General features: G+C 34.5%; 1 protein-coding gene across 4 annotated transcripts in view; it reads right to left on the bottom strand.

The window, feature by feature from the left end:
- AQR (aquarius intron-binding spliceosomal factor) overlaps positions 1–22,632 on the bottom strand; it is a 117,962-nt gene that overhangs the window by 90,946 nt on the left and 4,384 nt on the right. For 3 of the 4 annotated variants that reach the window (XM_061182278.1, XM_061182276.1, XM_061182279.1), the window contains exons 3-10: positions 21,771–21,811; positions 15,512–15,547; positions 11,760–11,880; positions 9,662–9,802; positions 7,893–7,961; positions 6,741–6,841; positions 4,280–4,356; positions 1,022–1,086 (exon numbers count right to left, since the gene is read on the bottom strand). In XM_061182278.1, the coding sequence (XP_061038261.1) occupies positions 1,022–1,086; positions 4,280–4,356; positions 6,741–6,841; positions 7,893–7,961; positions 9,662–9,802; positions 11,760–11,880; positions 15,512–15,547; positions 21,771–21,811 (651 nt within the window). The remainder of the gene's footprint in view (positions 1–1,021; positions 1,087–4,279; positions 4,357–6,740; positions 6,842–7,892; positions 7,962–9,661; positions 9,803–11,759; positions 11,881–15,511; positions 15,548–21,770; positions 21,812–22,632) is intronic. The other variant, XM_061182280.1, reaches the window with a different exon arrangement.

Below are 22,632 nucleotides of genomic sequence, written 5' to 3'. Positions count from 1 at the left end.
CCCAAAAGACACTCTGCACAAAGCAAAGGGTCTGGTCCATGCTGTAAATAAATTCAGTGGTAATGTTTCTAAATAAAATCCAGCACTGGAAGAAATCTCAGATATCCTGGCCACTAGTTTTCAAACAAAATCCTATATGAAATCCCAATATGTATTGTGTGCAGGTTTAAAAATGGGGAAAAGGGAGTGGAAAACCCTCAATGGAGATTCCTTTCTCAGTTTCCTCTTCCCATATCACCCTATGACAGTCAGAAAGACAATACTGAGAAACTATGACAATCACAGTTTGGAAAGCACTAATCTAGTCAAATACCCTCATGTTAAAGGGGAGGTTACTGAGATCCTCAGAGATTACAGTTACTGGCAGAGCTGGAATCTCAATGAAGATCTCATGAATGACTGATAGTCCAATACTCTAATCCTCATGTCTAGAAACCACCCTAGCTCTCCTGATAAGGAATGAACAGAAAGGATTTTCTTTCAATTTCCTGCATTAAAGAAGGAGAGGAAAGGAAAGGAAATGAATTCAATCTGAACTATACCAACTCTGCATCTGAACTTTGTATCAAAATCTTGCACCTAGTAGCATGAAATCTTTTTTAAAAATCTTAATTTTAAAAATTGACTATAGCAAGCAGCTATATCTTTCTTCATCAATAGTATTAGGCACATTTAGAAAAGTGAGATTATTAAAGAGATGGCCATAAATCTATAACTTCAGCCCTTTTTAAAACTCTATGTAGGGGTATTAACTGTGACACAAAATAAATTGCCATTGCCGGACTCATGTTTAATAACTATACTAAATAATGTTTTTTATACAAATGCAGCCATTTGACAGTCATCTGAAAACTTCAAGGGTCAATCACTTTTGACTTTCTTCTCTATAAGACATTTGAAATAGGTACAAACAAACTAAGGCCAGTTTGAGGTGATAAAGAAATATTTCATATATAGTCATAGGCTTAATCTTAGCCTCCTTAATGATAATGTAACAGAAAAGTCACTGTACACTTCTTACCTCTAGATCAATCATAAGTTCAATAAATCTTTCACAGTAATGAACTTTGTCCATAGTGACAGGTTCTAGACATAACAGAGAAAACATGTTAAAACTTTCTTACTTAGGGCGTTCTATAGTACTATATCTTAAAATTGGCAGTTATTTAGTTATTTAAACAAGGTTATTTGTCTCATTCATCAGGATTGGACTAACTATGGTTCAGAGCACAGACCTCACATATATTTCAAAAAGGGCAGGCCTTACCCTTACAGTAAGCTCTATAAATATGAGAAAATGAAAAATGTAGCTTAAATGAGAGACACATTTTAAAAATCAGACCTGCAAAAATATTTTTAAAGTGTTAACTTTTAAAAATCTGTACCAAATGATTAGATTTTGAAAAAACTTGAATAGAAAAACTAGAAAGGCAGTTTTATCACAGTTATTGACCTACTTTCCTTATTTTCTTCACATACTAAACATCTAGAACTTCTTTCATATGCATAAACACATACATGTATGTGTACCTGTATACACACAAAGATATATATATCTATCTATCTTTAGAATGCACAGAAAATGGGTGGGGAAGATACAAAACAAACTAATTAAAGGGACAATTTTTGTGACTTTTTTTCACTGTACATGTATTAACTTTGACATTAAAATGTCAATGACACATAGAGCAATAAAATATTTTTTAAATCACTATCTTGTGTTATTCACGAGCATTAATGTATTATTTTTTAAAACATTTTTGTTTTTAAAAGAATTACAACCTTGTGACATGACATGCTTTCAGAATACAAATGTCTTTTTTTTCTAATGTCAGAAAATGTTCTGCTATTTTACCAGCTGAAACCATCCTGACAAGACTGTTTCAATTGAAAAGGAGATAATTTCAGGGTCCCTAGGCTAAGGACTCCCAGCAGCGAATAAACCAGTGCTAGACCTGTAGAAGGCATCCTACAAATGCTTAAATAAATCCACTTTTTTACTTGTAGCATACAGGAAAATAGAAGGCTTTATGTGAAGAAAGAAATATAAATACTTTTGTGACTAACACATGCCCATAATCCAAACCCTAAAATAACATAACTATAGAATTTCACAGCTGGAAAAGACCTCAGAGAACATCTGTACTAGCTCTTCATTTTCCAGGTAAGAAACTGAGGACCAGAGGAAAATGACTTGATAAAAGTACAGAACAAAGTAATGGCTGGTTAGAACTGGAATCCAGGTTTTCTGAGACATAGTCTAAGTCACACAGCCACTAAAACTAAAGAATTTAAAGGAGTTTTAAATTAAATCCATTCAAATCAGTCCTCTGTTGTATCTTTTGTTCTTATTACTGTCAAAGGAAAATAATTTTGTCCAAAATTTTAAAAGTGAACAAGAGCTGTATTTGTATTTTTATTTATTGCTTGAGAAAATTACTGGCAATGGCCTATTTAAAATTAGAACGTGATGCTTGGTACTCAATTTCTGAGTTCTGGTGGATAAAACAGCATATTTTTACACTAATTGGCCCTACTAGGCATAATTCTTCAGAGCTGAAGCCCTGTTATTTCAGTTTCAGACACCAATATATCCTTATTGTTTGCTTTTTATGTGTATTGTGTATTTTTCCTTTCTTCTGATAGCAGTCCTGACATCTCAGACCATCCTACACAGATTTCCTTTATAACAATTGATATGGACAGGTTGTCTGTAATGACCCTGTAAAATGAAACTACACACAATCTTTTTTACTCTCTTATAAATTAGTTTTCTGTTTTCTAACTATATATTCTATCTGCTTTTATGCCCTCTCTGAACTGGCACACTGTTTTCATCACCTTGTTGGTTCCTTTGCCAGAAAGTTAACAAATTTTGATTAAAGCTCAAGATCAATCTAAGAAATTTTGTTTTCTGACAATATATTATGACAATGGCAACAGTTAGTAGTTTATAGGATGTTAAAATTACTGCAGGCCCTATATTGTTGTATTTACTTGACTTTCAAACCTTTCTACGTGACATCAATTTTTTTTTTTTGGCCACGCTGCGTGGCTTGTGGGATCTTAGCTCCCCGACCAGGGATCAAACCCAGGCCCACGGCAGTGAAAGCACTGAGTCCTACACACTGGACCACGAAGGAATTCCCAAGATGACATCAATTTTTATGACCCTAATTGTTACAGACATTACTGGTTCTCATTATTACTATTTGTGCCAAGGAAACCAAATCTAAGTCCTCTTTCTAGGTTTAAGGTTCTTAACTGAAAGATTTAAATACACAAATATTAAGTGACTTAGATTACAAGCATATGACAATTTTTTCTTTATACTGATGTAGTAATATTGATATTATGCTCCAAATCAGGTACCATAAATTAGCATTTATAGCATTAGTATCTACTCGTCACTGAATTACAGTTGTGATTTTCAGTTGTAAACTATTACTTGCGGGGGGGGGGGGCAACATTTATAAGTAAATAATTGTTGTATTTCAGTTTAAACAAAGCTACAATCTGATTCATATATATGCTATAATCTCTGGAGCATATAAATATGGTACACCTACAGCATTGTTCTTAGATTATATTCCAGTTAGAAAATAAAATATTAACAACCAATGACATATCATACATAGCATACATAAATCCTTATAAAGATCTTGCCAACCCAGAATAATGTAATTAGTTCTTCCTGGTACATAGGTCTATCTCACACTCACACACACACACACACACACACACAGACACACATCTATCTATATACAGTATAATCATGATATATTTTGAAATTTATACTCTACATAGCATATATTTATATTTGTTTCATCAATAAATGGGGGCCACGATGGAGGAAAATCCTTCCCATTTCATCTTGTAGCTCGTATCTCAAAATAATTCTCCTCTTCCCCTCCTAACAATATTTGATATTGCTTGAAGACACTACTCAGCAAATTGTAAATGCCATGTAGATAGGGTCTGTGACTGTCTTGTTCACCATGTCCCAGAACCTTGTTCAGGACCTGTGGCTCATAAGCAAGCTCCAAAAATAAATAAATGAACATTTTAATAACCATGCTGGTGCCCTTAAATTACGTGAATTTCTAAGGCAGCCACAATACTCAGACTGGTAACTTATTTGAAAAGGGAAGGACATAACCCCTTGTCAATATAATTTAAAATCATTCTGAGAGCAGTTTTTAGACTAAAGATTAGTAAATACTATATGGGCATCTAAATGGTAACTTCACAAATGAGCTGAGAAGAGGAATATAGTTACCAGAAAGTGGGACTGATTTCAGCACAGAGATAAACTTCTGGATGAGTTGTGAAAGAAATCTTCTTTCTTGATAGGCTCTAAAATCAGAGAGATAACAAACAGTGACCAAATTATTTTTGAGAAATAATTATTTCAAAAGTAAAATTTAAATGCTGAACAGCCTTTCTTACACTGTTCAAAATGTTCCATTTCTCTCTGAAATCAGGACCATAATTTAAACACACAGCTTCTTCTTTGAATGTAAATACAGCACTACATGAAGAAAAGAAGAGCCTCATTACTGGCCTAATAAACCAGCCAAGAAAGCATCTCTATCTTCTTACTGTAAAAGTTTTCACTTGTGATTTAAAGGTCAGGACTAAAAAGTTTTCAAAATTTCATTTACAGTCTGCTCTTGAAACAATAAAAATCTAACATTTAAGTATGTAGTTAAAATGAGATAAGCAATTACATACTTTAATATGTTTAAACTATTAAACATAATAGAGTATTATGATTTATAAAAATTAAATGTTAGTTTAAAAAACAACTTTTTATTCATTACTAATTTAAGATGCAGTATGTACCAACTAATCAAAAAACAATCATCAGGTACTGGATGGCTACAAATGATTATGCCAGTCCTGGTGGAAATAAAAAGAAGGAGAATGACTAAAATATACTTGAAATGACAAGTCATAAAATGTAATTAATAGCACAAGCCAGCAGTAATAAAACTGGCTGACATTAACTGAGCACTTACTGTGCCAGGATGTGAGCTGTGTTAAGTACATCGTACAAAATAATCTCATACTGACGACAGTCCTACGAAACAGGTACTATTGTCCTGATTTCACACTGAGGCTCAAGGAGGTGCAGTAACTTGCCCAAAGTTACACGGCAGGTGAGTGTGAAACCTAGTTAAGTCTGATTGTAGAACCTATACTCTAAACAACTATACATAGTCTAATCATTATGAAAAGAGCTGATGTTTCAATAAGAAACACAGTCTGTTTTAGGAGTTCAGAAGAAGAAAGCACTGTGGCCTAAAGTAGTTGGTGTGGAAGAGCATTTAGAAGGTTACCCTTCAATTAAGTGGAGTAGAGTGGAAAGGGTAGTGAGGGAAGGAATGTTTACAAAACAATGAATAGTCTATCGGTTTGGAATTAAATCATATTGAGGTAACGGGAAGAGAGAGTTTAAATTTTTTAGAAGAGTCAAATAATGCAAAGATATCATGTAATTAGCCCAATCAAGAGGCTATTGGTTAGAAAGATACCATGGAAGAGATGAGACTGGAGTTCGAAGTTAAAGAAAGGATATTCCTATTCTGACCCTAATATCCTGTCCTTATAGCTCTCCCTTCCTTACTCCCAAACTTGTTTCTCTGATATCCAGCTTTTTTCAGTTCTCATTTTCAGTAATCACCAGCATAACTCCAAGCTTCACTTCTTTTTGTCCTCAACCCTCTTTTCATAATTTATATACTCACTACATAATCTCACTCATACTCATGACTTCAATTACTATCTACAGGTGTATACAGACTACTCTCCTAAGTGGAGGAAAAAATAGAGTCAGAAGAAGTTATCATAGGCCCAAGGGAAGCGAGTCTTAAGCATATAAGCAGAGGGAAAAAATAGTGAGTGGAAAAGAGCACTTAAAGATGAAGAAAGAAAAAGGGTTACTGCTAGAAGAGTCAGAGAGTAAATAAGGCAAGAGCACAGTTAGACCAGCTAGCCTCAAAGAGAGAGAGGAACAAATCTCTTAAGAGTAAACAGATTCTTCCCCTGTGTCCTACTAACAGCACTTTGATGAAATAAATGCTTGCTGCCAGACTTTTATCCAATTGGTAATAATTACTATTAAAATACCCTGCAATCCTCATCTGCTTCCTTAATTGTTATACTTGATTTATTTTTCTCCTTAGCATGGACCACCATATAATATACCATATAATTCATCTGTTATTTGCTGCCTTCCCCAACTAGAATGTAAGCTCCACAAGAGCAGGTATTACTTTCCATTTTCTTCTCTGTCACAACCCCTATACCTATAATAGTACTCAGCAAAATAATAAACACTCAATATTTATGGAATGAATGAACTGTATAAAATGGAGTGTATAAGTCATTGTTAAGAGTGCAGGAGTGAGAAAAAGATAAGTTGGACTGATAGCCTGCAGATTGTGGAGAAAATTGAGAACCATCCACGACAGAGACTATGATGGACAACAGGCAAGGGGAAGACCCAGTGATACACTTATGACTGGAGCAGAGATAAGGGAAAGGAGAAAAACGTGGTGATGTTTTGGCTTCTCCCTTGGACCTCTGAGAAAAATATTCCTATGACAGTCTAAGTGCTTCTTAATCATTTATTTGGTTCAGCAGTATGCAAAGGAAACAACAAATCAAGTCAGCAACATCTAAGACTCACAACCCAGCATAAGAAACCAACGTGGAACAAAGCTTTGGCAACATACTGTTCTCTTGCTTCTGGATCCATCTTTTCATCATTCTTTTTAATCAAGTTCCAGAATTTTCTTAGTTTAGGTGTCTTTTTTAATTCTAATTCCAATCGTGCCTGAAAGAGTGATGTGACATTAAATCATCAGTAACCCCAAAGCTTACAAGGATAAAGATTAGATCAATTATTAGGTAGTTTTCTAATGTATGGATATAATATAGAGCAATGGGATAAAACCAGAAAGCAACATGACAAAACCTGAAAACTAAGAAACGAATACCTATATTTTAAAGAACTTTTCAATTCTAATACTTGTTAATAGAAAAAAGTAAGACAAAAGAAACTGCCTTTTCTAGTCAAGATTTTAAGCTCAATAATAAATTTTTTTCTTATTTCTAAAATTAAGAACTTCAATTTGAAAAATATGAGCATTAACATTTAGGAGCATTAAAGTTCAAAAAAAGGGTCTGAAACAATGAACATAAAACAGCTATCACAATAAGGAAATGTCCATACCACCACATTCCTTCTTACGGCACTTATCTATTTTTAACTTAGTATTAATTATTTATACGTGCCTGTTTTCACCTTCATCAACTGGTACGTATGAATGAGCTTGCATATTTGGGCGTCTACAAAACCACCCACGAGCAGGAAATGGAATTCTGAATAACGTATTATACTGAAATTTGATAGTTTTAACTTTATTCCCTAAGATCTGTTAATTTGATACTGGCACATATTATCCAACAAGAATTTGATGAAAAAAATGAAGTTGCTAATACTAAACATAATTCCGATCTTCTCCTATAGCTGTATGTACATTCCAATCAAGGAAAATAAAAAATTCAAGTCTGTATTTAGTCTTATCCAAAGACATATATACGAGTAATAATATTTTACTAAATTAACTCCTCTCTGAGCGCAATAGATATTATTTCACCTTACAATAATGAAATTAGGTGAAACGTATACTAGCTTACATACAAAAACTTTAAAACCGAAAAAACTACATCTATGATAAGTTAATGCAGGGTAAATTAGACAAATTTTGTAATCAGGAAAGGCGATTTTTAGCTACCATTTTATATCCATATTAAAGCTACACAGTCTAAAACCACATGTTCCACTTATAAATATATGTAAGTTTCTGAAATAACATACTTACAGGCTGTAAGCCCATCCACATTGGGAGGGAGATAAGCTGCTGTACTTGACTCCGTATCAAGTCTACTTCCTGTTTAAAGCATGAAGAAACCAAGTTTATAAACACACCAGAACTTTAACCTAAGTCTTTACATAAGGCGCGTACTGCCTTTTTAAGTCCTGGGGGGAGAACATGCCATCAGTACTTTCAAATTAATGATATTTTATTATTAAGTAGTTCAATACTTTTTAAAAAAGATACAGTCAAGCCTCATTATTTGTAGATTCCACATTTGTGAATTCATCCACTTGCAAAAATGTATTTGTAATCCCCAATTCAATATTCCCGATGCTTTTGCTGTCATCCATTGTCAGCACAGAGCAGAGAAAAATGTGAGCCGCCGAACACACACATTTCCAGCTGAGGATGGACAAGGTGATGCTCTGCCTTCTTGCTTCAGCTCTCATATTATACACTAGCATCTTTTTTTGGTCTATTTAGTGCTACTTTTTCACATTATTGTGTTTTTTGTTGGTGATTTTGTTATTTAAAATGGCCCCAAGCACAGGACTGAAGTGTCATCCAGTGTTCCTGGGCAGAAGAAGGCTGTGATGTGCCTTACAGAGGAAATATGAGTGTTAGATAAGGTTTGTTCTAAGTTACAGCACTGTTGACCATGAGTTCAATGTTAATGAATCAACAACATATACTACATAAGGTGACTTTAAACAGAAACACATAAAACAAAAGTTATACGCTGATCAGTTTGTTGTGACCAGAGGCTTGCATGAACCTAACCCTGTATTTTCCCCAAGAGCAATGGTTCAGTTATAGCGAATTCAGTGTTCGCAGCTACTTTATAGAGCATAGCTACCTCAAATAATGAGAACTGATGGTAAGCTGAAAAAAATAAAGTATTTCAATAATAAGCTAGCTTTTAAGTTAATTAAACCTAGCACCAAACTACTAATTAAATCTTGTTTTTGTTCAATTGCTGACAAGGAATCACATCTATCTATATTTGCTTTTTTTAATTTAATAAATGTTAAAGAGATAATAGTGACACATCATAAATCTTTTTCTTATGTCTTTACAAGATCCATGTGAGGTACTACATGGAAACAGATAATAATCATCCATCTACCAAGACTGTTTTCAGGGTAAGAAAAAACCCCATGCATTTTCCTGTATGGGTCTAAATGCACTATCAATTCAGAAGCACCTATCTTTAAATAAATAAGTATATACCTTCAGATAACCACAGTAGAGAAGCACAAATGAAATAGTAATTACTGTAAATATTTATTTTTTAGAAGATAATCCTATGAAGAATGAAAAATGTGTCATACACAACCCAAGAGACTTGCAAAGATCATCCATAACCACCCCTAAACAGTCAACTCAAAACATAACTCTCCTGCTGACCTGCCAGCTTATGCATGAAGTATGACTGAGAAGTAATGAAACCATGTTTTTGTGTATAGCTTACACACACAGATCTCATTACTCAATGTTCATATTAGACTCTTTGCTGCTCTACGTTTGGAGAATTTCAGTTCTTATTATCATTTTACTTAGAGGCTAGATAGAAAAAAGGAGGGATCAAGTCCAAATCTATTAAAAAGCAAACAGATCTTATAAAAAGATTTTACTGAGAAGGGGCTGAAATCAAGCTGTTAGCATTATCCTCATTCCCCACTACTATGAAGAGTTGGCTACAGAGGTAATCTCATCTACATTCAACTGAAAAGAACAAGAAAACTTGAACCCAAAAGATAAAGTAAAATTACCAAACTATTGAAGCAATGATCAAGAAAAAGCAATAAGACTGTCTGTTCATGGAGTGAAAATTCACCATCAGTTTCAGCTAATGCCGCTTTCAAGATACACTTGAAAAAGAATGGGAAGTCATCTGGCTTCTTCTTAAAAGTCTGAAAAGAAAAATAAAAATTCATTTTGAAATGGCTTGCTCACGTCTTTTTCTCCTTTAAGCAAACACTGGTGGACTTTTTAGTAGTCCATTAACGATACCTAATAATTACAAAAAGATTATTTGCTTTCTCATTAACGGTAGCAAGTCAAATATAGGTTTCTGGCAGGACTATGTGAGAGTTGCAGAAACGTTCAGCTAATAAAATAATGGCTTCAATTCTTTTATTTTTTCTTCAAGGATTAGGCTGGTAATTAGCTTAGGCTTTCTTTTCTTATTAAAGATCTAAAGTGTTTTAACTCTTCTAATTTAAACAAAAGAAACAACATCTTTAGCAAAAACTAAAGTCTTCCCACTCTAATCTCAAAGACAGCCTTTCCTTTATATTGTCTCTTTACTCCTAACATATAACATTAAAAAAAAAAAAGGTAAATAATGTAAATATATTGAAGCCTCTCTGTGATCTACCTCCCCACCTAGTTTCTTTCTGTTACCTCTCCCTTCTTTCACAGGCATGTGCTCCAAATGTGTGGCCTACACTAGTTGTTTTCACTTACTTCTCTACAACAGGTTTCCACCCACAGCACTCCCTGAAGTTGTTACAGCTGTCAAGTCCTAAGGACTCTTACCAACACTCAACCCCTTTTCAATGTGCTGAAGGCTCCTCCTCCTTTGTCACTTTACAGAGCAGTGTTCCTAGGGTTCTAGCCTCATTCTTCTTTTCCCCCTCCCATTACTTCAACTACCATATGCTAATGATTCTAAATACACATTTTCAGTCCAGGTTTCTCTAGACCCTTAGATTCCTTTGTCTACTAGACAATTTCACCTAGATATTCCAAAAGCAATTTAAACTCAGTAAGTCCAAAACTCAATTCAATAATTTTGTACCCTCCAAAGTATTCCTCAACCCTCTTCTACCTATCTTGGTAAATGGCACTCTCATCTTTTACATTTAGTTGCCCAAGCCTGGAAGGTTATTGGAAATAATACCTCTCCCCGCTAAAGCTACTTCAATTATCAAGTCCAATCAATTCTACTTTCCAAATCTGTGTGTAACCTCTTCTCTTTATCTGTACTGTCTTTTCTCTGTTTCAAGCTCTAATCACCAAAGTGGTCTTTATAACATGCAAACTGATCAAGTCATTCTCTGGCTTCCCTCTCCCTTCCTTTGGTAGTTCGAAGCAACTTCAAGAAATCCCTAAGATCTCTCAGTAAGACAAGGCCCTTAGTTTACTCTGGGTTCTAATCTGCCATACGATGATAGTCACTTAATGAATATTTGAGTGAAGTGTCCATGGTTTTATCTTAAAGAATGTTAACACCTTTTCATTTTGGAGACCATCCCCTCAAAAGAGATGACAAGTATCACCATTTCACGGTGGCCAAAGAAAGCCAAGATTTTGGACCTCTACTAGCTGATCGAGCCTCTACTACAGTAGCACAAAGAGAAAATATCAGTCAATTAGAAATGTCAAAAAGGGAAAACAGATCCCAAATCAGAGACAAAGAGAAAATTGAAATTACAATATATCTGTCTCAACTTTGGAAACACTACTTTATTCACAAAAAACTACAAATATATACCCCCTGCTGTGAAACAAGGCACTGAAAAATATTATCTCATTTGAGCATTATCTATTTGTGCTACTTAATATAAATTTTACTTTATCTGATGTAAAAGTCTTTATAACTCATGCCACTCTGTTTTAAGTTCAAAGCAGAAAAATAACTCCACATTCATAATTTTTCAATTCACAGTAAATTAAAGAAAGTATTGAAACCGAAAGAAATCTAATATTACTTTTCATACATCCATTCTTTTTCTCAACATTTAATTTATTATTGGATAAAGTTCTGTTCTAAAAACATTATTTATTATTGGTAAAAAGTTTGCTACTTTGTAATGGCTTAAGTGAGCACAGTAAGAAAGCTATGAAGTAATTTAAATCTGTTACCTCCCATGCAGGGACATTTTCTCTGAACTTCTCATTCACCATACAGCAGATTGACATTAAATAGGCTTTGCTGGACACTTCTGGAGAATAATTCATCCAGAGGTAATTTTCAAGATACTGGCTGTGGAAGAATGAAAAGGCATAGAATATTTCATTAGTTACCACCACTTCTTTGTAATATATCACTCCCCTGAAAAAGCCTAATTATTTATAACTTTTTGAAAAATCTATATTTATAGTTTAAGAATCCTTCACAAATTTACCTATAATGTAGGTCAGTGCTACCTACTACAAACATGTAGCAAATGTGGCTTTGGAGAAATGAGTCTTATACTTTCAAAGTAGGAAGACCTCAAAGGTTATTGACATATATAATTATCACCATTAGAGCACTGGATATTCCCTTATCTAAGGCATTTCGTGGAGTAAAAAATAAAAATATCTGACAAATATCAGCTCTAAAACGAAATGATATGATGGGCAGCTTCACAGATAAATGTATCTGAGAAATTAACATGAACTCACATCAGGACCAAATGATTTCTGGAAACTAAGAGACTTAACAATCAAAAAGAGGATTTGTTACTTAATTTACAAGGTATTCAACATAGGTCAGTTTTCAAGGTAACTGGCATTTCCCCCTCAAAATGCCAAAATTCTTATTCTAAGACTTTGGTGAAAATATTCCTAAACAAAGTAAGTATTTCTGATTTCTAAAACAAAGCTTAGCCATTTCTTATTCAGAGTAATTATAAACATCAATTACTGTACGGGGTTGTAAAATATTCTCAAGCACTAATGCAAAAAAGAAGGACTTTTTGTTCCCATTTTAAATCACTCCACACGTATTACTTTTCAATCGGTTACAAGTGCACATGCACATACATGCACACACACACAGAGTTATGCATTTTAGATTCTGCTATAGCATATAATTTTTCTACTTTCTCTTATGCTTCAAAGGTCTGCTCACGTTGGTATTTCTATGGGTCTATCTTTAGCAATCATTCTTGCTTAATTTGCAAGAGCCTAGGAAACCAGTAAATAGTATTTTATCCTAAACAATGGCCAAAAGGCTCCAAGTTAGAGACTACTCTTTCATAAATAAAATGCATGAAACTTCGTATCATTCCTTTCTTATAAGCTTAAATTTTTTCCTGAATTATGCCCTTTAGAACTTCCATTACCAAGTCTGTTAGTGTGAATCTGTCTGAAATCTCTTCATTTCATGGCAGTTTAGCTGGTGATAGAATTCTTTCTAGGTTGATAGTTCTACTTTTTTTCTATGTACTAGTCTCATACTACTATCTTCTCTGTCATTACAATTGAGAAGTCTACAATCAATTTGTTCTTCTTCCTCTTTGAGTAATCTGTCTTTTTCTCTCCATCAGATTTTAAGATCTTTACCCTGTCACTGCTGCTCTGTTCACAATTTGCTATATATACTGCCTGAATCTAAAAGACTCATATGTTTCAACTGTAGAAAATTCTTAACCATCATCTCTTCTAAAATGACACTCCCTCATTCTCTCTAAATATCTTCTGAAACTCCTAATGGATCTTCTCATTTTAGCATCTAGATCTCTTAATTGCCTTGTATACTTTCCATCTCTATTTCTCTTTGCTATTATTTGTTAATTTCCTCACATCTAAATCCCCATTCACTAATTCCCTCTTCAGCTGTGTCTAATCTATTTAATTTGCCCATTGAGTTTTTTAATTTCAATGATTTTTATTTTCATTTTCCCCCAAACTGTCCATTTTTAGTGTCCTGTTTCTTGTTCACATATTCTATATGTTCTTTTATGCCCATAATAATTTTAAACATGATTTGACAGTGTGTATCAATTATATAATTACCTGGGATTTTCTGGGGGATATCTAATTCTATTCTTTATTGTCTCAACTAAATCTTGCTTTAATGTGCTTTGTAATTGGGAGTTTGAACTCATCTTTACCAGGGTTTTACCCATAGAATTTTTTTTGCAGTATAGTTGGAATACATATCCTTTCAGAGTATCTTTATATTTGTTCCTGCCAGATGCCCCACAGATATCATTGGCTTGCCACAGTTTTTAACAGTAATGTCTTGGGTATTATCTGATTACACAGCAAACTCCAAACCTATTCTTTACATTTCTCAGACGATGAATCTGAGAATATTAGAGTCAATGACTTGCCCAAGATGATGCAGTTATCTCCATGATCTACAGATGATACACACCTGACTCCAAACTACATCTCTTTAACCCAAACTTAAGGACTGTTCAATAATTCCTTGATTCTATTTTGGCAATCGCAGCAAATGTAATCTATATAATAACATGTCCCTCTGATGCATTTCATCAAAGATGCAGTTCACTCTCCTGTACCCAGGCACCTCCTCCATGCCATCTCACTTTCCACTCTAGCAAGAGACCATCAATTATCTCTACTACAAACTTGAGACTCATTATGTCTGGAGGCTGGCACAGAGAAAATGGCATTCTCACCCAGAAATTATTATACATAAAAGTTCCTGGAAGGTAACAACCCCCTTTTTCAGTTATTAAAAATCTTTCACTGTCACTGGTGCCTTCAATATGTTCTGCTGCTTTCTCCTTCAGTTCCTGCAATTCTCTTGGTATCTGATATTTGCCAGGACCATAGAATTCTGGTTTTATCCTAATCATATATCAGCATCCTCTTGATTTTTATTTACTTTTCTACTGAAAGATGGCATATGATGAAAAGGGCATATTAATCTAAGGGCCAGATGGACCCAATTTCTAGCCTCAGTGCTCTCTGTAAGATAAGGAAGCTCTTATTGGGATTATTATGAGGATTAAATGAGATCAAGTATTCAGTGACAATACAGTTCTTAGGATACAGTAGGAGTCTACTTACAAGTTAATTCATAGCTATAAACTTCAATTTCTCTCTGTAAAAATAATAAGAACACCTACATCATGACATTTTTTGTGAGGATCATATCAGTGTATGTAGGTAGAAACAGTTGTTAATAGAGACTGACTTCTGATGCAGACTAGACCTCAAGAAGTGTGGAGAAGTGGAAAAACCATGAGCTTTGGCATCAGACATTGGCATCCCAGCTCTGCCAATTACTTAAATGCATTATCTTTAACAAATAACTGCTCTGACCTCAGTTTCTTCCTTCACTAAGTGGAGAGTATAATACTGACTTTGCAGGGTTTCTGTGAGTGCTCTGTATGTAAAATGTTTAACAATGTGCCTAGCACAAGGTTCAATAAATGGCAGATACTACTATCATCAACAGCAACCTTGGCTTTTACTTCCAGCCTATTGGCCACACCTGGTTGTAATATAATCTAAATTGTAACCTAAAAATTATATATTCTCTTCGGTTTGAAATATTTATCAGTGGCTTAGGTCAGAACAATGCTGGCTTAGTAATAACAAGTTAGCCTGGAAGGAAAAAATGGCTACAGAATGCATTCCAATTTACTCCCATTATCACTAGAGGAACCAAAGAAGAGTTCAGAAATTGCTCAGCACACACTATCTTAATTAGTGAAAAACAACTCAAAATACAAGTTACACTAATAATGGAACATCATCTTTGAAAACAAAGGCTATCATACACGTATTCCAAAATAAGCCAATCACAAAAATATAAATCTTTAAAAATTTATAATTATTTTCTTATCCACACAGAAATGTACAGAAAACTTAGCTAAAAGTTAAGTCACACTGTCATCTTTAACTTCATCAAGTAAAGCCTTTAAACTCACCTAAATTCCAAGAGCATTATCTTTCTGATGGCAAACCTAAAAATATAAAAATAAATAGTAAAAATATTTAAATAGAGAAAATAAACATTTCTGAGTTACTAATGCAGATGTATTCTGGAATCTTGTTTTAATATTAACTCACATATCAGAATAATTATATTTATTTATGCATTGAAAAAAGCAAATTTTCTTTTTATTTTTTTTTGTATTTTGTTTCAGATAGTTTATTTTACTTTTAAAAACTGTCTAAGAACAGTTACTTATATCCTACCCATATAACAAACACAATCAGCGCCATGACATACGAGGATACAACACATAGATTAATAAGCCAAGTAATTTTAATCAAAACACAAGTGCTCATCAATATTCATAATATTAGATCACAACTGCCAAAAGCTAGCCTGTCTCAATTTCTTAAGCACTGACTAACATTCTTCCATTTAATAATCAAATGAAAACATTCTGCTGAAGTCATGCCCTCCTATAAGCACAAGGGACACATGTATCTATATCACAAACATGGGAATCAGGCTTCTGTAGCCTTGACATTAAGTTTAAAATATTAGAAAATTGTGGAGGGAATATCAGATATCTCTTTATATACTTTAAAAATCAGAGTGTTTTGTTTTATATGGATAAATGATGCAGTAGTTACAGGGTATCCTTCCAAAGGTAGGTTCAAACGTCCACTAATTTAGTTTTATCATTTTGTATATTGAAAATAAAGTAGCCAGACCAGAACCATGCCACTGGATATTAGCCTCCAGCTTTGAAAATTAAATGAGTATGCATTATAAATTTATAATACCCCAAGAGACCATTATCCTGTCAAAATCCTATTCCACTGATTTCTGATCTCTTAAATAGTTTCACTGAGCAAGCAATGTCAGAGAACTTTAGTGAGAATGAAATGAAGGATTTAACTGTGCAATAGCACAAAGACAGAACACTGCCACGGCACTGGCTTCTACAGCCAGCCAAGCCACTGAGAGGATACAAGAGCTTCTGTGGTACACTCTAGATCTCCAGCTGCAGGCATTTCACTTTATATGTGCGTTGGACAACAGAATTCAGGGCCTGCTATGCAAATACCTGTACCCTTAATTTCTTCAGCCACATATAGGACCTCATTGATGAAAGAAAGAAAATCTTGGCTCACGAGATAGATCAGTATTCTAGTCATGATTTAGTGCTACCTTGGCAACATCTTTAAACACCCTGGGACCCAGTTTCCTCATGTACAAAAGAGGTGAAGTGGTCAATTCTTTTTTCCTATGGATGACTGGACAAGTGAAAAATCAGTTTTGATGGGTCAAGATAATGCAAAAACACTCAGTTTCCCTTACAGCAATCTTGGTGGTATTCATTAAATTGGGGGTTTTACACTTCTGCCAGTAAACTTTCTGAGACAGATAAAGAACTTAACTAAAGGTATACATATAAGATATAAAAATTGGTCTAGAGACTAGATATTATGCCAGAAAATCTTTAAAGATAAGGATGAAAAGTTATAAGAAATAATGAGAAATATAAATAAAGGATTTGGGGATGGTTATTTTATTAAGTTACCAATATTTACTGAGAGCATGCTTTGTAAAGCCTGACTCTGGTCAAGGGTTTAACATGCATTTCATTAAATCCTCCCAAAGCTGGATAATTTATGTACAATACATTGGGTCTATTAACTGTATTGTTAACTGGATGATTAAATTTGATTGAAAAAAAAAAAAAAAGAGTGGGGAGGGATAGGCAAAGGGGGTTTTTTTTTGCTGCTATAAGTGCCCTCTGCTATCTCTCTTGGGATATGGTTGTGTGAAAACATGAGGTCTGGAGCTGTGGCAGCCCCTTTGCAACCACATAGGGAAAGCCAGAAAGTTTGTTAAAAGGCTGACAAAGACCCTCACATTATGAACTTCTGAACTACCTACTCCAGATTTATTGTTAAATAGATGATTAAAAAATCAAATAATAATTGTGAACAAAGGAAGCCAGCCATAAAAGAGTACATACCATGTGATTCCATTTATTTGAAGTTTAAAACCAAGCAAAACTAAACTACAGTGTTCACGTTTGCATACTTACATATTTAAATGGTAAAGCAAAGGGCACATAAGGGTTTGTGGGATGCTAAAAGGTTGTTTTTTTTTACCTCAGTGGTGGTAAAAATTCAGAAGGCTAAATGTTTCTGTACATTTTATGTGCTTTCTGTTAATTTCATAGTAAAGAGGTTTAAACATTTTTAATAAAAAGAAATATAAACACTGGCAAAAGTAAATTGCTCTAAAAGTCATCCCTTTTTTTTCTTTCAGTATAAAAATCACTTGGATGGATTAACAGGATTAATAATCATACCAAAGTGTGTGGGTTAAGAGAGTCCTAAAGGACAAATGGACCCTGTCCTATTTAAGAACAGAGTATTGGATAAGAGCCAGAGAACAAGGATTTAACAACCTGGCGCTGTCTGTATCTATGGTAAAATATCTTGGGCTAGTTACTTAATCTCTCTATACCTCAGTTTCATCATCCATAAAATGAGGATAACAGTAACTATCACAGAATTGTTGTGAGGATAAATATGCTGCTATACACAATGTGCTGAGATCAGAATCTGGCACGTAGTAAGCACTCCAGAAATGACAATTACTGTTACTTTTAATATTTTAAAATCAAACAGATAAAAATACATTAAGACAAATTCACCAAATCTGATAATGGTAAGGATAGCAAATATGAATCTTTTGTGTAATATACCACACACTACAATGGGGATTGAACAATACGGTATTTTAAGATCTAATTTTGAGATTCTAGAAGTGATCATTTATACCATAAGAATATAAGAACTGATTGATTTAATTCCCAGATGCCTCCTAGGGAAATAGGGATGATGTACAAAAAAATGTATATTATAAGAACCTTAATGTATCATATTAAGAGTGCCTTATGGCTATAAACTGCCTATTTTGATAGCCTACGAACAAGTTAATAAATCTTACATTAAGCCATTCCCCAATAATGAAGAAGCTACGAGCATATAACTCTGCAAAACAGCTTCCACAAGGCACTAGTCTAAAAAAAATGGTCATTTAAATTTTTAAATATACACTACAGTTTTTGTGCAACACAGGTACATTATTTAACTTTTTTGAACTTAGAGATTTGGGGGCAAAATGCAATCAGTTCACTTTTATTCAAGTGTTTAAATGTGTACAAGATGAGAATATGGCTGTTAAGAGTGCCGTGATAAGACTCAGGGAGCCCCGCCAACGACTGTTACTACTTTCAGCAATTAAAAATGACTTAGCCAAGTCTACGTAACTTAAAAATCACCAGCAGCTTTTAGTTGTTAATTATATAAAAATTATATTCAAGGAAGCAATATTAGTAGCAAAGGTTTAAATAAAAAACCCCAAAAACCCTAAGCAATCCATTGGAGTGAAACCCTGTTCTACAAAGAGGCAGAGAACTAGTTCTGAAGGTTCAAGGTAAATTCCAGATTGGTATATCCTTAATATATAATAAAAAAGGGTCCTAGAATTTATCTACCCACTCATCTTCAGTTAACTTTCCTCAGGCAATTTCCTCCATACCCACACTCACACCAACAAGTCATATGTTACATATCTGCTCAAATGTGATATCTTTTTCTTCTTTTATTGGAGTACAGTTGCTTTACAATGTTGTGTTAGTTTCTGCTGTACAGCAAAGTGAATCAGCTATACATATACATATATCCCCTTCTTTTTGGATTTCCTTCCCATTTAGGTCACCACAGAGCACTGAGTAGAGCTCCTTGTACTACACATTCTGTTCTCATTAGTTATCTATTTTATACACAGTAGTGTATATATGTCAATCCCAATCTCCCAATTCATCCCACCCCCGCTTTCTCCCCTTGGTGTCCGTACGTTTGTTCTCTACGTGTGTGTCTCTATTTCTGCTTTGCAAATACATTCATCTGCACCATTTTTCTAGATTCCACATATGTGTGTTAATGTACGATATTTGTTTTTCTCTTTCTGACTTACTTCACTCTAAGAGAGGATCTTTGCCTGATCATCAATCTAGAATAGCAGTCCTGTCGCTATACCCTAATCCCACTTTAATTCATAGCATTTACTACCTGCTGATACTGTGTGTGTGTATATATATATATATATATATATATATATATATATATATGTATGTATGTATATATTTTGTCTGTCTAGATAAGAATTAGAACACAGCTTCATGAGTAGAGGCTTCATCTGCCATGTTCACTGATGCACCCTTAGCATTGAAATGGTGGCTGATACAAAGTAGGCTCAACCCAGTCCTCTCTTCAGAACTCTACACCTAAATACCCAACTGTTTATTCTACATCTCTCTCTATAGCTCTTTAGTGGCTAGAATTCAACATTTCCATAAGTGACTAGTGATCTACACCCAATCCCACCACCACCAACAACAGCAAAAGTCAGTAATGGCACCTAATCACCTGACAACCTTTGCCAAAAATTTTGGAGTCATCCTTGATTCCTCCCTTCCTGCGTTCACCATATCCAACCACCAACCACTTCTATCTCTCTCAGATTGGTAACTCCTCTCTATCTCAACTTTCCATGCTAGTCCGTGCCATCATTATCTTCAATCTGACTACAACAATATTCACCTAACTAATTTCCTGCCTCTTACTCCCTCCAAAATTTTAAAATACCACCATCATGCTTCACTGGTTTCCTATTTCTCTTCAAATTTAAAACAAACAAACAAACAAACCTTAACACGGTCTTTGGCCCTACCTACTTCTACAGGCTCAAGAATCGATTGCTAAAACAAAACGACTAGAGGACTTCCCTGGTGGCGCAGTGGTTAAGAATCTGCCTGCCAATGCAGGGCCATGGGTTCGAGCCCTGGTCTGGGAAGATCCCACATGCTGACATTAATCATCAATGTCAGTAAAATAGTCTTTTATTTTTAAGTTCTTTTACTTATGTTGTTTGCATTCTTAGATTCTTCTTGTCTTCATTTTGCCTGAAAACTTGTTTCTTAAAATAGCTTGCACAGGGACTTCCCTGGTGGTCCGGTGGTTAAGAATCTGCCTGCCAATGCAGGGGATACAGGTTCGAGCCCTGATCCGGGAAGATCCCACATGCCGCGGAGCAACTAAGCCTGTGCACCACAACTACTGAGCCTGTGCCCTAGAGCCTGCGAGCCACAACTACTGAGCCCACGCGCCACAACTTCTGAAGCCTGTGCGCCTAGAGCCGGTGCTCCACAACAAGGGAAGCCACTGCAATGAGAAGCCTAAGCACTGCAACGGAGAGTTGCCCCCACTCGCTGCAACTGGAGAAAGCCCGCACGCAGCAGTGAAGACCCAATGCAGCCAAACATAAATAAATAAATTAATTAAAAATTTTTTAAAACGACTGGCCTCTTATTTTGACACTGCCTTTACAATATTTAGTAAAATTTACCTCCTAAGACTCAAACACATGAAAAAAATAAAATCTGAGATTTTATAAGGTCTATGACAATCATAACACAAATGTTTCTATTTCATATTAAAATGGTTAGTTACCTTTTAAAATACTCATTGGGCATATATGTCTACAGGTGCAGATATGGAAATATGCCCAAGACACATTGTTTAAAAAAAAAAGTCATGATGCAGAATGGTATGTAGAGTATAAACTCTTTGCTGTTTAAAAAAAAAATCAAAGGGGTAGGGAACTGGAACAGATGTATACATAAATAAAGAAACTGAGAGTTAAGGGACAGGGAAGAAGATGTACTGAAACTTACCCTTTCTGTGTATTGTTCAAAATAATTTTTATTTTTTATTATATATATAGTTTGTACATTATGTACAAAATACATATTTTATTATTTTGTATTTAATTATCATGTATATTTTACTTTTCCAATTTTAAATAATCTTTCAAAAAGATTTATCAGAAAATAAGAAAATTAGTATTAGTTTAACTGAAATTTTAAAATCTCCATATTTACTCTTCCTCACATTCCTTCAAAAACAAAATAAACCCTAAAGAACTTAATCCCTCTAATCTGAGCCAAAAATTAAAAGGCAAAAAAATGTCTTATGCCTCTTCAGCAGCTAGATATAGTTTTTCTAGTCACCATCTCCTTGATGACCAAATCAAAAAAAGGAAGGAAAGTTCCAAGTTTATGATTACATTTAGTTTAGAAGTTCAGATGAGATCCAAGTTAGTCCCATCTACTTCCTATATATTAAAATTAAACTCATTCCTACCTTGATTTGACAATTTCTTTCTCATATATATCTTCAATCACCTGTTAAAAATATAAAAATGTTTAGATCTCAAATAACTTTTTTTCAGACTCTAAATTGAGAGTTTTCAATTACTGAGATTACACAAAACAAGGTGGTTTAGGAAAGCTATCAAATATCATTGCTATTAAAATAATACTTAAGAGATTTTTTATAATCCCATTATATCCCTCAAAATGTAAAATAACAGAAAGCAAAGTAGTAGAAAAAAATAAATAATAAAATATATCTAAATAAAAATAATTCTAGAAATAATTATTAAAATGATGTATTTATTTCATTTCTAGGGAAAATAAAAATTCACAAGATCAGGATTTTTTTTAAACTTAACAAAGTATATAAATGTTATCAGGCTCCACCTAAGTTAAGTGCTTTCAAAAACCAGAAAGTAAATTGGAAGTGCAAAGACGTAACAGAAGCAAATGCTAATCATTACATCCTGTTTTCCAAGCACATATGATAAAACCTCAGAATTTCCATTTACTTGGGTTAGGGTGGGTAGGATGGTATAATACATAAGAATTCAGGGACTTCCCTGGTGGCACAGTGGTTAAGAATCCGCCTGCCAATGCAGGGGACACGGGTTCGAGCCCTGGTCCGGGAAGATCCCACATGCCACGGAGCAACTAAGCCCGTGCGCCACAACTACTGAGCCTGCACTCTAGAGCCCGCAAGCTACAACTACTGAGCCCATGTGCCACAACTACTGAAGTCTGCACACCTAGAGCCCGTGCTCCACAACAAGAGAAGCCACCGCAATGAGAAGCCCGTGCACCGCAACGATGAGTAGCCCCTACTCGCTGCAGCTAGAGAAAGCCCGTGC

Source organism: Eubalaena glacialis, chromosome 2 (genome assembly GCF_028564815.1).
Source record: "Eubalaena glacialis isolate mEubGla1 chromosome 2, mEubGla1.1.hap2.+ XY, whole genome shotgun sequence".
NCBI classification, from domain to species: Eukaryota; Metazoa; Chordata; class Mammalia; order Artiodactyla; family Balaenidae; genus Eubalaena; species Eubalaena glacialis.
This window is presented reverse-complemented; position numbering and strand designations above follow the sequence as displayed.